At 42.7% G+C, this 17068-nt stretch overlaps 1 protein-coding gene across 6 annotated transcripts in view; it reads right to left on the bottom strand.

Moving 5' to 3' along the window:
• Positions 1-17068, bottom strand: part of LOC138637573 (gamma-aminobutyric acid receptor subunit rho-1) — a 236329-nt gene that overhangs the window by 55070 nt on the left and 164191 nt on the right. For 5 of the 6 annotated variants that reach the window (XM_069726370.1, XM_069726371.1, XM_069726373.1 and 2 more), the window contains exon 3: positions 16205-16311. In XM_069726370.1, coding sequence (XP_069582471.1) covers positions 16205-16311 — 107 coding nt within the window. Of the gene's footprint in view, positions 1-2117; positions 2250-16204; positions 16312-17068 lie in introns of those variants that run through there. The other variant, XM_069726375.1, reaches the window with a different exon arrangement.

Below are 17068 nucleotides of genomic sequence, written 5' to 3'. Positions count from 1 at the left end.
ACTACACTGACAGACACGGCAAACCTTCTTGCCACAGCTCACTTTGATGTGCCATCCTGGATGAGCTGTACTAACTGAGCCACTTGTGTGGGTTGTAGAATCCGTCTCATGTTACTACGAGTGTGAAAGCACAACCAGCATGCAAAAGTGACCAAAACATCAGCCAGAAAGCATTGTTACTGAGATGTGATCTGTGGTCCCCACCTGCAGAACCACTCCTTTATTATGTGTGTCTTGATAATTGCCAATAATTTCCATCTGTTTTCTATCTGTTGTCATCTTCCTAAGTGGACAGTTTGATTTCACAGAAGTTTGATTTACTTGGAGTTATATTCCACTGTTTAAGTGTTCCCTTTATTTTTTTGAGCAGTGTATATACTCACCCCTCCAAATCCCATGGCTCTTGCGCAATGTAGTCTGAGGATCTCCATGGTACATGATGTGATAACTGTGCATTTTTCAGTCATCGATAGCGATACCAAACATGTATACAACTGTGGTGGTCAGTGACTGTCGTGTTCCTACCCCTGAAAACATCAGTCGCATTATGTGTTGTATTGTAATGGGAATAATGTCTTGGGTCTTTTGTAAATATTGTGTCATGTGAATTGTAATGTATAGTAATGCAAGATAGATAATGTAATGTATAGGGATGTAGATAGTTGACGTTAGACTAAAGGTACCATCACATTTAGCGACGCTGCAGCGATCTAGGCAACGATCCCGATCGCTGCAGCGTCGCTGTGTGGTCGCTGGAGAGCTGTCGCACAGACAGCTCTCCAGCGACCAACTATGCGAAGTCCACTGGTAACCAGGGTAAACATCGGGATACTAAGCGCAGGGCCGTGAATAGTAACCCGATGTTTACCCTGGTTACCAGTGCTAATGTAAAAAAAACAAACAGTGACGTCACCACTGTAATCTGCTTTACAGCTGGCTGGCGCTGACAGTGCAGGGAAGCAGAACGCCGAGGGACGCGACAGACACCGGAATGTAAGTATGTAGTGTTTTGGGTTTGAATACATTTACACTGGTAACCAGGGTAAACATCGGGTTACTAAGCGCGGCCCTGCACTTAGTAACCCGATGTTTACCCTGGTTACCAGTGAAGACATCGCTGAATCGGCGTCACACACACCATTCAGCGATGTCTGCGGGAGATCCAGCGACGAAATAAAGTTCTGGACTTTCTGCTCCGACCAACGATGTCACAGCAGGATCCAGATCGCTGCTGCGTGTCAAACACAACGATATCGCTATCCATGATGCTGCAACGTCACGGATCGCTAGCGATATCTTTGTGAAGTTGGTCAGTGTGAAGGTACCTTAAGTTAGGAGTTAATGTTTAGGGACTAGCCCATAGTGGGAGGTATTGGAGTTAGGCAGAGTGTTGGCTTCCTGCTACTTAGGAAGTTAGGGTTTGAAGTGTGAAGTGAGCAGTGCTGCAATTAAAGGGTGACCCTGAGTAAGAGGAGACCTAAGAAGGTGGGATACCGTGATCCTGATTAAAAGTGACAGACGAGACAGAGTGCCTTTCCGGAAATGGGTCCTAGGAGAAGTCCTCTAGCCACAAGACCTTGAGGTTGCTACGCAGAAGGCAACGGGCCTTAGCAGTGACTAAGAGATGAGTACTAGTGAAGGGTCCAAGCGGTAGATTCAGGGCGCCAGTAGTAAAAGAAATGGGATACGGAACTGCTGATCAAGTACCGTATTTTTCGGACTACAAGACGCACCTAGGTTATAGAGGTGGAAAATAGAGAAAAAAATATTTGAAGCAAAAAAAAAAATGTAAAATTTAATAACATACTATGTGGTGTTATTATACAGAATAGTATGTTATTATATTGGAAGCTGCGAGTAGAAGATGGTGCTGCGGGACCAGTGTAGTGTCTGTAAAGTACTATATGAAGACACTGGAGGGTGAGTATAAGAATGGGGGCACAGGACTTATATTTAAAGCACCACTCCAGCACTGAAAAATAACACTGGAGTGCTGTTTTAAGATGCCATGGGAGAACTATAACTCCCAGCATGTCCTGCAGATCCTATGGCATGCTGGGAGTTATAGTTCACCACAGGAGTGGCAGAGTGCTGTATTGTGTGTTGTAAAGACTAACCTTTTAATTGTGTGGTGAGATAAAAAGCTGGAGCATTCCATGACTGCACACACAGAGCTCTCCCTCTTGTTGCCTTTGCACAGTGCAGGTCATAAGAGGAAGCTTACAGATTCTAGTGGGTGTCTGAAGGACCTGTGATGACATCAGAAGAGGGAGGGCTCTGTGCCATCATGTGATGCTCCAGCCCGCCCACTTCATGACATCACACAGGTCCTTATGCCTCAGCATCCAGCACAGCCCGGCAGGCGGAAGCTGTGCTGTCAGGTATGCAGCTTTCTCCCCTGGCCCCTGCTGCTGCCCCCTCCTCCACCGGACACAGATCTCCCCAGCTGCTGCAGGAATCGGCGCTGGGGAAACCATGTGTGTTTTAGTGAAGGAACGTTCATTTGCTGCTCACTGCTCAGTGGTTTCCTCAGCACTGGATTCAGGGCAGCTGGGACATTTTTCTGCCTCCTGCAAGTGGGATCACAGAGCGATCCCACACGCTGCTGCCCCCTCCCCAAATGCTACATTCCAACCATAAGACGCACCAGGGCCGGCTCCAGGTTTTTATGGGCCCTGGGAGAAAGAGTCCTAGCAGGCCCCTTTAACACATACCACAATTCATAATGCACCGATACGGCAGAGAAATAAAGGTATAGTACAATGCCAAAGATTTCAATTCTTACATTACATGAGTGATATCTATTGTACATTCTACATTAGCTCAGAAACCGGACAGTATAGTCCTCTATACAGAATAATGAGCCCTATATATTGCTCCATACAGTATAATGGCCCCATATAGTGCTCCATACAGTATGATTGGCACCACATAGTCCTCTATACAGAATGAGCCCCATATAATGCTCCATACAGTATCATGGGCACCACAGAGTGCTCCATAGAGATTGAGCCGCAAATATTGCTCCATATGGAATTGACCCCATATAATGCTCCATACAGTATAGTGAGCCACATATAATTCTCCATACAGTATATGATGGGCCCCATCTATTGCTCCATATATAATGGGCCTCATATAATGCTCCATACAGTATATGATTGGCCCCATACAGTATACTGAGTCCCATATATTGCTCCATACAGAATGGGCCAATATAATACTCTTTACAGAATGGGTCCCATATAATGCTCCAAAAATAATTGGCCCCATATAATGCTCCATGTATAATTGGCCCCATATAATGCTCCATGTATAATTGGCCCCATATAATGCTCCATATAAACTTGGCCCCATATAATGCTCTCTATAGAATTGGCTTCATAAGATGCTCCCTATATTATTGGCCCCATAAGATACTCCATATAGACTTAGCCCCATATAATGCTCCATATATGGGCCCCATATATTGCTCCAAATATTAAAAAAACAAAAAAAAATGAAATACCTCTCGCTGCTTAACGCTGCTCTGCTCTGGACTCCTCAGCGTCGGCGTCTTCCTGCTCTCTGTGCTGCGACTGCTCAGGCAGAGGGCGCGCACTGGTGACATCATCACGCCCTCTGACCTGAACGTCACAGTCAGAGGATGGAAAACGCTGCAGCGCTGGAACCGGGAGAGGTAAGTATCGCAAGTGCCGAGGCCCGGAGCACGTGGGGGGTCCACTCGTGGGAGTCGGCACTATACAGTAGCGCGCCTGTGTCCCCGACGGCGAGTGGGCCCCTGCACCTGCCCGGGTGCTGACGCCGGCCCTGAGACGCACCCACACTTTTCTCCAAAATTTGGAGGAAAGGTGGCAGATGAGGTTTAACAATGATAAATGTAAGGTTATACACATGGGAAGAGGGAATCAATATCACCATTACACACTGAACGGGAAACCACTGGGTAAATCTGACAGGGAGAAGGACTTGGGGATCCTAGTTAATGATAAACTTACCTGGAGCAGCCAGTGCCAGGCAGCAGCTGCCAAGGCAAACAGGATCATGGGGTGCATTAAAAGAGGTCTGGATACACATGATGAGAGCATTATACTGCCTCTGTACAAATCCCTAGTTAGACCGCACATGGAGTACTGTGTCCAGTTTTGGGCACCGGTGCTCAGGAAGGATATAATGGAACTAGAGAGAGTACAAAGGAGGGCAACAAAATTAATAAAGGGGATGGGAGAACTACAATACCCAGATAGATTAGCGAAATTAGGATTATTTAGTCTAGAAAAAAGACGACTGAGGGGCGATCTAATAACCATGTATAAGTATATAAGGGGACAATACAAATATCTCGCTGAGGATCTGTTTATACCAAGGAAGGTGACGGGCACAAGGGGGCATTCTTTGCGTCTGGAGGAGAGAAGGTTTTTCCACCAACATAGAAGAGGATTCTTTACTGTTAGGGCAGTGAGAATCTGGAATTGCTTGCCTGAGGAGGTGGTGATGGCGAACTCAGTCGAGGGGTTCAAAAGAGGCCTGGATGTCTTCCTGGAGCAGAACAATATTGTATCATACAATTATTAGGTTCTGTAGAAGGACGTAGATCTGGGTATTTATTATGATGGAATATAGGCTGAACTGGATGGACAAATGTCTTTTTTCGGCCTTACTAACTATGTTACTATGTTACTATGTTACTATGTTATGGTCGGAAAAATACGGTAATGGAGACTTGTGAATCAGGACTAGAGTTAAAACTGGGTTGTGTTGAAGTAGGGAGAAACAGTGCGCCTTGAAAGCCCTGGAGTATAGTATAGAGGAAGAATACTGTGTGGAATAATGCTTCATAGTGTAAAGGAAATGTCCATAAGACTGTGTACCCGCCATCCATTGTGTAAAACCCTTAACAAGTTACCGTTCTGTAAAGAGTTTACTTTTGAATGGTGGTCTCCCTCATTGAAATGTGAAACATCCAGTCCTGGCAAGTCCACAATAAAAGCTATGGGGCACTGCTAAGAGACTGATTATGCAGAGCTGCCTAAAGACACACCATTGGCCAGAATTTTATGTACATGACAATACTATATATATTTATTATTTTCTTTATTTTTAATAGTGGAATTTTTTTTAAAATGTATTTTTGTTTTAACTTTGTTAAAATGTTTTTTAATAAGTTGTTATGGTCCCCAAAGATAGATTGACAGTAGCATTTACATATTTAATAGCAGCTATCAAAGCTTGAATCTGCCACTGCTATTAGACACAAATGCCGGCTATTTAGTATAGCTGGCATCAACCTCGTAGAGGAGTGTGCACTGATAAGACTCCATTCTTCAAAGCCTGCTCGCAGGCTGCTCTGAAGCTGGTTGGATCCTAGGAATTGGACATTTTAAGTGACCCTGCATTTCTCCCATGTTGGCAAAGTAGCCTCAGAGAGTGCTCAATTTGGACAAGTGCCTCGTTCCTGCGGCTGGCCTAAAATTTCAATGACTACCCCTTAAAAATTAGGACTTGGGGGTTAGGAACAGTGTGCGTCTGAAGAAAAGTTCAAACAACCTCTTTAAAACTTTGAATACAGCTGTAGAATGCAACAGATTCAACATTTTGTAAAAGGGATTATACAGCTTTTAATAATCTTTATTCCTAGGGGTCAAAGGTTGCTAGTTTCCCATCTCCCTGCACTGGGCTTAATGATTTGGCTCAGTCTAGTTTGGCCTGCCCAATATTACCTACATTCATAGAAATGAACATGTCTATTTTTTTCTAGGTGGCATTAAGTGGCACTAGAGTTCTAGTCCTCTTCCTCTCTGAAGAGGCAATTTGCATGTTTAATTTCCCGTTGTATAAGTCTCCTAACTCTGACAAGCCAGGCCTGGCATAAGCCTCTCACACAGTTGTAGGGGGATGGGCTATGCATGACATACCTGCTGACCCGGTTCTGTTATGTTATGGTCATATCCACTTGTGTACAAGAGGTTGTATAAGAAATAATGATAATGTTGTTCTTTGATATGTCACTTAATAATGGTAGAGATTGGTACTGCTACACGAACATGTGTATTACCCCTATTCCTCATTGGAACTGCTACACAAATCAGTATATTACCACTTTGTAAACTATATATATGGTGTAATTGATTTACTGTTGTACTCATTATCATAGAGAAAGTGTAGTTACTATTGTGGCCACTAGATGGGGGGCACCATATTGTACAGTATGTAGTATAATTAGTAACATAGTGTAAGTAAATGGTTAACTGTAGGAGGGGCTGCTATGTGGTAAGCTAGGAACGTTCCCTTAGGTAGACAGAAGGGCCTAGGCACCCGAAGCATCCACATGGGCACTAAGCCCAGGACACCACAGCAGTCACGCAACGTTTGAAAGGAGAATCCAGCCATTCAGAGTCCTATAGGGACAGAAGGACAGTGTACAGCAGCAGAGTCACAGCAGCTTGGAGTGGAGGAAAGGAAGCGGTCTGGGAAAGTACAGGGCGCAGATGGTTCAAGATATAGCAGATTATAACATGGGCGGATGCTCTCAGATCCAGGGCGAAACGGATGAACGAAACCCCAGAAATAGTGACAAGGAGAACGCTGCGGTACCACCTAAGGCGTTATTACCCTGTAATGTACTGAAGGATTTGGGACTGAGTGCAGGGAAGATGCAGGATGTGTACTGCATGGAGCCTGATGTTTATGCTGATTCTGACAAGAATGTGTTGCAAAGTGTATTGAATAAAGTTCTTCGTTTTGCATTTGAACCGGACTGTGTCTCAATTCTTGTGAAGTTGATTACAGAAAGTCCCCAGCACTGCAGAGGAAACTGATGGTGTGGTGAGAGAAGACACGGGTATGCTGACAGAAGAATGTCATTTTTCTGTGAGGGTAGGCCAGGACACAAAGGTCACGGTGTCCTCGGCCATGACTACGGTCCTGGCCGAACCTTACACAGTCAAACCAGATCTCACACTTTCAACTCATGAGGGGCAATACCCCAAAACACAGTGTCTGTAAATTGAGATTCTCGTTTGTCTTTTATCATAAATCATGTGACAAGGCTTGTTAAAGGGTCAATATTAACTTTTAGGATTGCTGCTTCCAATAAGTGGCATTAGGCTACTTTCACACTAGCGTCGTGCACTGCACGTCGCAATGAATCATTTAGGAGAAAAAACGCATCCTGCAAAATTGCTTGCAGGATGCGTTTTTTCTCCATTGACTAACATTTGCGATGCATTGCGATGCTTTGCCACACGTCGCAACCGTCGTGCAACGGTTGCGCCGTGTTGTGGCGGACCGTCGGCAGCAAAAAACGTTACATGTAACGTTTTTTGCTGCGTTGTGTCCACCATTTCCAACCGCGCATGCGCGGCCGGAACTCCGCCCCCACCTCCCCGCAACTCACAATGGGGCAGCGGATGCGCTGGAAAAATGCATCCACTGCACCCGTTGTGCGGCGCATTCACTGCTAGCGAACGGTACGTCGGCCCGACGCACTGCGATGGGCCGAGTACGACGCTAGTGTGAAAGTAGCCTTAGAGTTCTGTTCCACTTTCTCTCTGAAGAGGCAGTTTGCATATCTTTTTTTTGTAAGAACAGCCATAGTTTATTTTTCATTTACAACAACAAACACTAATGTTTTCCAGTATGATCATTTAATGTAAATGACTAGGACAAGTTTTCACTCTATACTAACAATATAAACAGAAAACAGTGAAGCAATGTCTCAAATAAACATAACTTTTTTATTAATTAAACTCAGAAAAAGACAAAGTAAGCTCTAGAATTGGGACAAAAAAACAGCCATATAAAGTATAGCACAGAGTAAGTTAGAAGAAGATGCATGGAGCAGTGACAATAGCAAATAGTAGTTAATACTAAAGTGGTATAGCAATACAGTAGTGCCTCATACTGATCAAACATAAGCTTCTGATATATACTTAATGGCAGTGGTTTCGTCCGCTAGTCCCCCACCCAACACGCGTTTCGCAAATCTTCGTCAGGAGGCATCACGCCAAGTTTACCTTGTCTTTTTTTCATTTTAACTGATAAAAGGTTATGTTTATTGGAGACATTGTTCACTATTTTTCTGTGGCATTATACATACAGTACAGTGCAGTCTCTATTACATACATGTTCAATTAGAGAGTTATTTTGTCTTGCTAATTATTATATACTAGATGATGACCTGATTCTAATGCATCAGGTATTCTAGAATATGTATGTATGTACGTCACGCTTAGCACAGCCACGTAGTATATAGCTCAGCCACGTAGTATATAGCGCAGCCACGTAGTACTGTATATAACACAGTCACGTAGTATATAACACAGCCACGTAGTATATAACAGCCACGTAGTATATAATACAGACAGCCACGTAGTATATAGCACAGCCACGTAGTATATAGGACAGCCACATAGTTTATAGCAGCCACATAGTATATAGCACAGCTCACCTAACACAGACAACCACGTAGTATATAGCACAGCTACGATGTATATAGCAGCCATGTAGTATATAGCAGCCACATAATATATAACACAGCCCACATAATATATAGCACAGCCCACGCAGTATATAACACTGCCCACGTAGAATATTGCAGCCAGGCAGTATAGAACACAGCCCACAGAATATATAGCACAGCCCACGTAGTATATAACACAGCCCACGTAGTATATAACACAGGCAACGCAGTATATAACACAGCCCACTCAGTATATAACACTCCTCACGTAGTATATAGCAGCCAGGCAGTATAGAACACAGCCCACGTAGTATAAAACACAGCCCACGTGGTATAGAACACAGCCCATGCAGTATATAACACAGCCCACGTGGTATATAACACAGCCCACATAGTATATAGCAGTGTGGGCACCATATCCCTGTTAAAAAAAAAATTAAATAAAAAAGTCATATACTCACCCTCTGGCGTCCAACGAAGCTGTCCCGATGCAGCATCGCGCGCATCGGTGGACGTCGGAAGGTGAGACTAGCACAATTTTTTATTTTTTTAAATTATTTTTAACATTATATATTTTTACTATTGATGCTGCATAGGCAGCATCAATAGTAAAAAGTTGGTCCTGGATGGGGTGACACACTGGCACTGACTGGAGGGGAGTAGGGAGGGGCCAATTCACGGCCGAACTATGCCTGTCACTGATAAGCCGCCGCCTGCCGGCCACGACCAATCAGCAACTCGGGATTTCCGTGACAGACAGACAGATGGAAGTACCCCTTAGACAATTATATAGAGTTGTGAAATGTGATCTGACCTACTTATACCAAAACCAATCTGTTTGATGTAGCCGGGTTTTAATTCTTGGGAGGAGATACTGAAGCTATATCTGACAACCATTTACTTCCGATGAAACCGCTTTTCCTGAGCACAAAACTGGTAGACGAGGGATAATGTACACATAGATCTATGTCAATATGTACAGACTGTACAGTGTATTACCAGTAATGGACAAGAACAGATTACTGATCATTTAGCCGTGCTATTTCTATAAGCAGAATTATTTTACAAATACAAATGTCCGTGACTTTTCTGTTCATTTGTATGGATTACCCAGTTCTGTACATATTGCTGGTAGGAAACACCCGACTGGATTTATATGATTACCATCTGGCAGCCAAGAAAGTAAGATGAATTCCCATTTCTAATCCTATGAATCGTAAGAAAAGCATCCTCTTACTTATCTGTATTTTCCAGATATCACAGAAAAGAAAATCAAGAACCTTCTTCACATGTAGAAACAATGGAGTCTGCCTGACTGCCCTTGTGTCTACTAATTTATAAGAAAGAAAAAGGAAGAATGATGTACTATTTTTCTAATAAAATAATGCAAATCATAGAGACCAGACAGACCCCATTACAGTAAATGGGGTCCTACTGGTGCCATTTGAATCCATTATGTAACAGATCTGTCCTTCACATTACTTCCGTTTCTCCGTTCTTAGAATGGAAGTCTGAATAAAGTCTAACTTAATATACCAGTTTTAGCAAAATCAATTATTTATTATTTAGCTGCTTCCTTATCCCCTCCATTTCATGGCCATTTTCTATTTTTTCAGTTTATAGCCATATGAGGGTTTGTTTTTTGTGGGACGAATTGTACTTTTGAATGATGCCTCTGATTCTGCGATATAGTGTACTGGAAAGCGAGAAAAAAAATTCAAAGTGCGTTAAAATGTAAATAAAAGTGAAATTCCACAATTTTTTTCATTTATTATGTTCACTATACAGTAAAACTGACCTTTTAATGATTCAGGTCAGTACAATAAGTACAATTATCTAGATACCAAACATGTACTGTTTTTTTTTCCTTTTAAATGGTAAAATTTTATTGGGAAACTTGTAAAAAAAAATGTTTGCATGTCACCATTTTCCAAGAACCATAATGTTTAAAATTTTCAGGACAGGGATTGTCCAGCGTGGCAAAGATTGCCAGGAAGAGCAGGGATTGCCGGGAAGACAGGGAAAGCCCCAGGAATGTCACTGTGTACGCACTGTGCCACATCTGTAATGAAAACCCTGTTGTTAAGCAAAGCTGAACTGTTAAGAATGGACATCGAATCTGGAGTTGTTTGTGAGACCCATGGCTCTGGAGCCGGAATGACCGAAGCAGAGGGGACTCCGGCAAATAATGTGAGTGTTCTGCTGCGCACGTTGCACATACAGCAAAAGGGACATTATGCTTCCCTTGTGGGGTGCCAGGGTGTGGGAACACTACAGCTCGTTGCCACGACTACCACTCTGACCGCCTTACATATGTACCACAAGTGAAATTGACAAATGAATTATGTCTCCTCAATGCTCTCTTTTGTCCCTGGACTCTGACTCTGTTCCTCAAAATATTAAATTAATCTCCTTTCACATTTTCTCAGTTGCCAAAATGCTTATAGGTGCCAGATGGAAATCTGAGATCATTCCTAGTATCAATATACTAATGGACAGATCGGCTTCCCATAACACCTTTGAATTAGTTTTTGCCTTGAACAACAACTCCCTTACAAAGTATAAATCTAAATGGGCATTATGGAATAAATTTTTTTCTCCACATGCAGAGTCCTTTACAACTGATTGATATGGATCTATAGCCAGTGGATTTGTCAAGTAGAAATTGTTTAAGATTGTTGCTCTTTACCGTGTCACCACTCTCAATGTATTATTGTTTGGTTCTGTTCCCTTGTTTTATCCCCAATTTCCCCTTTGCCCTACGGTATCCAAGTTCACCTCCTCCCCTTCCCCCTTTTTTCCACTTTCCTTTTTTCCCCACTATCCTGTCTAATGTTGTATTATTATCCTTCATATAGTTCATATAGTTTATATGGTATTTTTACTCCAATATTATTATATACTAGCTGAAGAGCCCGGCGTTGCCTGGGCATAGTAAATATCTGTGGTTAGTTATAGCACCTCACTTCTCTTATTTTCCCATCATGCCTCTCATTTTCCCAATCACATCTTTCATTTTTCCCCTCACATCTCTCATTTTCTCCCTCACACCTCTCATTCCCCCCTAACACTTGTCATTTCGACCTCACATCTGTCATTTTCCGATCACTCCACTATTTTCCCTCACTCCTCTCATTTTGCAATCACACCTTTTCATTTTCACCTCACACCTCTCATTTTCACCTCAGTATATACATGTTTGTCATCTCCCTTATATATAGTATACACCTGTATGTCATCTCCTGTATATAGTATATACCTGTTTGTCATCTCCCCTGTATATAGTATATACCTGCTGTGTGTAATCTCCCCTGTATATAGTATATACCTGTATGTCATCTCCTTCTATATATAGTATATACCTGTATGTCTTCTCCTTCTATATATAGTATATACCTGTATTTCATCTCCTCCTGTATATAGTATATATCTGTGTGTCATCTCCTCCTGTATATAGTATATACCTGTATGTCATCTTCTATATAGCATATACCTGTATGTCATCTCCTCCTGTATATAGTATATACCTGTAGGTCATCTGCTCCTGTATATAGTATATACCTGTGTGTCATCTCCTTATGTATATAGTATATACCTGTAGGTCATCTGCTCCTGTTTATAGTATATACCTGTGTGTCATCTCCTCCTGTATATAGTATATATCTGTAGGTCATCTGCTCCTGTGTATAGTATATACCTGTGTGTCATCTCCTCCTGTATATAGTATATACCTGTAGGTCATCTGCTCCTGTATATAGTATATACCTGTATGTCATCTCCACTGTATATAGTATATACCTGTATGTCATCTCCTCCTGTATATAGTATATATCTGTGTGTCATCTTCTCCTGTATATAGTATATATCTGTGTGTCATCTCCTCCTGTATATAGTATACACCTGTGTGCCATCTCTCCTGTATATAGTATATACCTGTGTGTCATCTCCTCCTGTATTAGACCGCATTCACACGTTATTTGGTCAGTATTTTTACCTCAGTATTTGTAAGCTAAATTGGCAGCCTGATAAATTCCCAGCCAACAGGAAGCCCTCCCCCTGGCAGTATATATTAGCTCACACATACACATAATAGACAGGTCATGTGACTGACAGCTGCCGTATTTCCTATATGGTACATTTGTTGCTCTTGTAGTTTGTCTGCTTATTAATCAGATTTTTATTTTTGAAAGATAATACCAGACTTGTGTGTGTTTTAGGGCGAGTTTCGTTTGTCAAGTTGTGTGTGTTGAGTTGCGTGTGGCGACATGCATGTAGCGACTTTTGTGAGATGAGTTTTGTGTGGCAACATGCGTGTAGCAACTTTTTGTGTGTTGAGTTGTATGTGACAGGTTAGTGTAGCAAGTTGTGTGCAGCAAGTTTTGCGCATGGCGAGTTTTGCGCGTGGTGAGTTTTATGTGTAGTACCTTTTGAGTATGTGCAAGTTTTGTGTGAGGCAACTTTTGCATGTGTTGCAACTTTTGTGCATGTGGCAATTTTTCCGCGTGTGCAAGTTTTGCGTGTGGCGAGTTTTGAGCGGCGACTTTTGTGTTTCGAATTTATGTGGCGAGGTTGGTGTATGTTTGGTGAAATGTGTGCTGAGGGTGATATGTGTTCAAGCACATTTTGTGTGTGTGTTCATATCCCCATGTGTGGTGAGTATCCCATGTCGGGGCCCCACCTTAGCAACTGTACGGTATATACTCTTTGGCGCCATCGCTCTCATTCTTTAAGTCCCCCTTGTTCACATCTGGCAGCTGTCAATTTGCCTCCAACACTTTTCCTTTCACTTTTCCCCATTATGTAGATAGGGGTAAAATTGTTTGGTGAATTGGAAAGCGCGGGGTTAAAATTTCACCTCACAACATAGCCTATGATACTATCGGAGTCCAGACGTGTGACTGTGCAAAATTTTGTGGCTGTAGCTGCGATGCCTCCAACACTTTTCCTTTCACTTTTACCCCATTATGTAGATAGGGGCAAAATTGTTTGGTGAATTGGAAAGCGCGGGGTTAAAATTTCACCTCACAACGTAGCCTATGATGCTCTCGGGGTCCAGACGTGTGACTGTGCAAAATTTTGTGGCTGTAGCTGCGACGCCTCCAACACTTTTCCTTTTACTTTTTTCCCCATTATGTAGATAGGGGCAAAATTGTTTGGTGAATTGGAAAGCGCGGGGTTAAAATTTCACCTCACAACATAGCCTATGACGCTCTCGGGGTCCAGACGTGTGACTGTGCAAAATTTTGTGGCTGTAGCTGCGACGGTGCAGATGCCAATCCCGGACATACATACACACACATATACACACACATTCAGCTTTATATATTAGATGTTGAATTTCAAGTCATGTTATATTGTCGCCTATAACCTGTTCCCCTACCCTGATATTGTAAAATTTCTCCAAATAAAAATTATTGAAATAAAAAATGTAACATGTGCACAGAAAGTTATTTTGATATAGCGGTGCAGATGTTCATTCTTTTTTAAAGTTTTTTTATAGCACCACTCCAGCATTTTTTTTATTTCAGCTCTGGAGTGGTGCTAGTAATCTAAGTTCCCTGAGCCTAGTCTTATACTTTCCAGCTGACGTGGTTGCAGAGAATTTGACCTTGACGGGACACGTTTGGTATGGAAGCCTGCTGATGCCCTTAGCTATTTCAGAAATGTATTGTGGAGCAGAGACCCACCAGATGCCTTCACTGCAATACAAGCTTCTGGCCAATAAGATGCCAGCAGCTGACGTCCGTGAACAAGTCACTATCTGCGCATGGCGGTGACATCATGCGCTGCCCATCGCTTGCACGCTGAAGTCAGCTGCAGTCTTCTGTACTGGCTATAGAAAAGAACACCGAACGTTGTGGGAGCAGGGGAAGGTGAGTTGAATTGTTTGTTTTCATTATACTAGGAAAGGGAGACATTATACCAGGAAGGGTCCCAGGATGGAGGACACTATACAAGTAAAGAGAGACAATTTATAATGTAGGGCCCAAGACAGAGGGCATTATATCAGGAAGGTGAGATAATATACCATGAAGGTGCACAGGATGGATGACATTACACCAGGAGCGCGAGAAATTATATAGTGTCAGGTTCAGCCAGGACCGTAGTCATGGCCGAGGACACCGGGGCCTTTCTGTCCTGGCCTCCCCCCACAGAAAACATTCTTCCATCAGCATACCTGTGTCTTCTCTCACCATACCACCAGGGACTCCTCTGCGGTGCTGGGGGCTTTGTGCAATAGACGTCACAAGAATTGAGACACAGTCCAGTTCAAATGAAAAACGAAGAACTCTACTCAATACACTTTGCAGCACATTCTTGTAAGAATCAGCATAAATATCAGGCTCCATGCAGTCCACAACTGTACTCAGATCTAAATCTTTAAGTAAATTACAGGGTAATAACGCCTTGGGCGGTACCGCAGCATTCTACTTGTCCAGACTCACTATTTCCCAGATCTGAGAGCATCAGCCCATGCAGTGATCTGACACATCTTGAACCATCTACGCCCTGTACATTCCCGGACGGCTTCCTTTACTCCACTCCAAGCTGCGGTAACTCTGCTGCTGTACACTGTCCTTCTGTCCCTATAGGACTCTGAATGGCTATGTTCTCTGCTTATAATGTTATATGGCTGCTGCAGTGTCCTGGTCTTAGTGCCCATGTGGACACTTTGGGCACTTGGGCCCTTGTGACTACCTAAGGGAAACGTTCCAAGCTTGCCACACAGTAGCCCCTCCTACAGTTAACCATTTACTTTCACTATGTTACTAATTATACTACAAACACTATAGTGCCCCCCATCTAGTGGCCACAATAGCAACTACACTTACCCTATTGTAGGGAGTACCACAGTAAATCAATTACACTATATATACAGTTCACAAAGTAGTAATACACTGATTTGTGTAGCAGTACCAATGAGGAATAGTGGTAATACACATGTTCGTGTAGCAGTACCAATCTCTAGCATTATTAAGTGACATATCAAAGAACATCATTATCTATTTCTTATACAATATCTTGTACACAAATGGATATGACCGTAACATAATGGTACCGGGACGGCAGGTACGTCATGCATAGCCCATCCCCCTATACTAGGAAGGAGACATTATACTAGGATGGTAGACAATATTACTGGGAGGGGACCAGGATGGGGAATATGATACCAAAAAATGGTCCATGATGAAGGACATAATAATCGGAAAGGTGCCCAGAATGGAAAACATCATTACAGGAAGGGGCCAGGATCTGTGACAATATTACAGGAGGAGTAAAATTGTTACATGAGAAGGTGAACATGTATGTCTTCTCAGTATCTAGAATGCTACAAGGACCTATACAACTGACAAGCATGCAGGTGAGGGCTCAGGACCAAATTTTTCACTGTGGCCCTTACATATGCCACTGAATGGAATGGCTGTGGAACATGTGCACTGGGCTAAATTGTGTAACAGGGATAAAAATTCCCTGTTGTGCCACTCAGGGCCGGGACCAACAATGGGACTCCCACTGATCAATAAGTTATCGCCTATCCAGTGGACACGTGAAAACTTGCTTGCACTGGACAACCCCTTTGAATCTGTTACATATGGGATTTCTTTTTTGCATTTATCATATTCTTTAGGCTGTTTTATAGTATTGTTTGTTTTCACAATAATTGTATTTCATTTGTACAGTTATAGTCCTAATAAGTGGAAGAGATGTACAATAGCATTTATAGCAAAATATTCAACATACCCCCAAAGCCAGGTCTCATAGTGAAGTCGTGGTCATCTATTCGAAGAAGCTGTTCAGATTTTGTGAGTGGTGATTTTGTTATATCTGGACTTCTTTTTATAACTGGGCTGTTTAAAAATACACAACAAGTTAACACTAATTTTATATACATTGCATATCATTACTTAATAGAATACTTAATCAAAGTGTTAAACTGAGAAACACTTTTAATTCATGTACAGTCACAATTAAAATTATTTACCCCCGATTGCAAACTACAAAAACAAATCTTAGCATTCAGATCTTTGATGTCACGATCCATTTTTGGATTGGTGGCAGCTCTGGTTCCACTCTGTTTTAAATGTAGCTTTTTTCCTTTCAAGACCAGCGGGGATTAATGTCAGTTTTTCCCTCGCTGGCAATCTACTGCAGTTGCAGAGTTACTAGGTCAGATGATGTGGGTGGTGATCACTCCCACCATCCTTTAAATGGTCACCTGATGCGTCAGCTGTCTGTTGGTGATAGAGTTTCTTTATGAAGACCAGCCGTGCAGTTGCAGCTCTCTGGTGTCATCTATTTCTGGAGTTTTTGAGTCCTGTTTCTGTGATATCTGTGGTGTCGAGTTTGGCAGCGGAGTCTGGAAGCTAAGTGTTGTGTTTATTCCTTGTCCCTCTCTTGGTTGTCACTGTCCCCTGTGTTTGTTACCATTTGCAGCAGTGAGACTAGCGCTCTTGCCGGCCAGTGCACTAGCCAGGGCAGTGTGAGGTGACAGCAAGGGACAAGGTTTCTGATGGCAGTGGGGGGAAGGACCTACTTAGAGCATTAGGGGAGTGCAGGGACAGACTCAGGTTTGAGTTCAGGTGGTGACCATCCCTCATTCCCTAT

This window comes from Ranitomeya imitator, chromosome 5 (assembly GCF_032444005.1).
Source record: "Ranitomeya imitator isolate aRanImi1 chromosome 5, aRanImi1.pri, whole genome shotgun sequence".
NCBI classification, from domain to species: Eukaryota; Metazoa; Chordata; class Amphibia; order Anura; family Dendrobatidae; genus Ranitomeya; species Ranitomeya imitator.
Note: the sequence above shows the minus strand (reverse complement) of the source record. Positions and strands in the feature narration are given on the sequence as shown.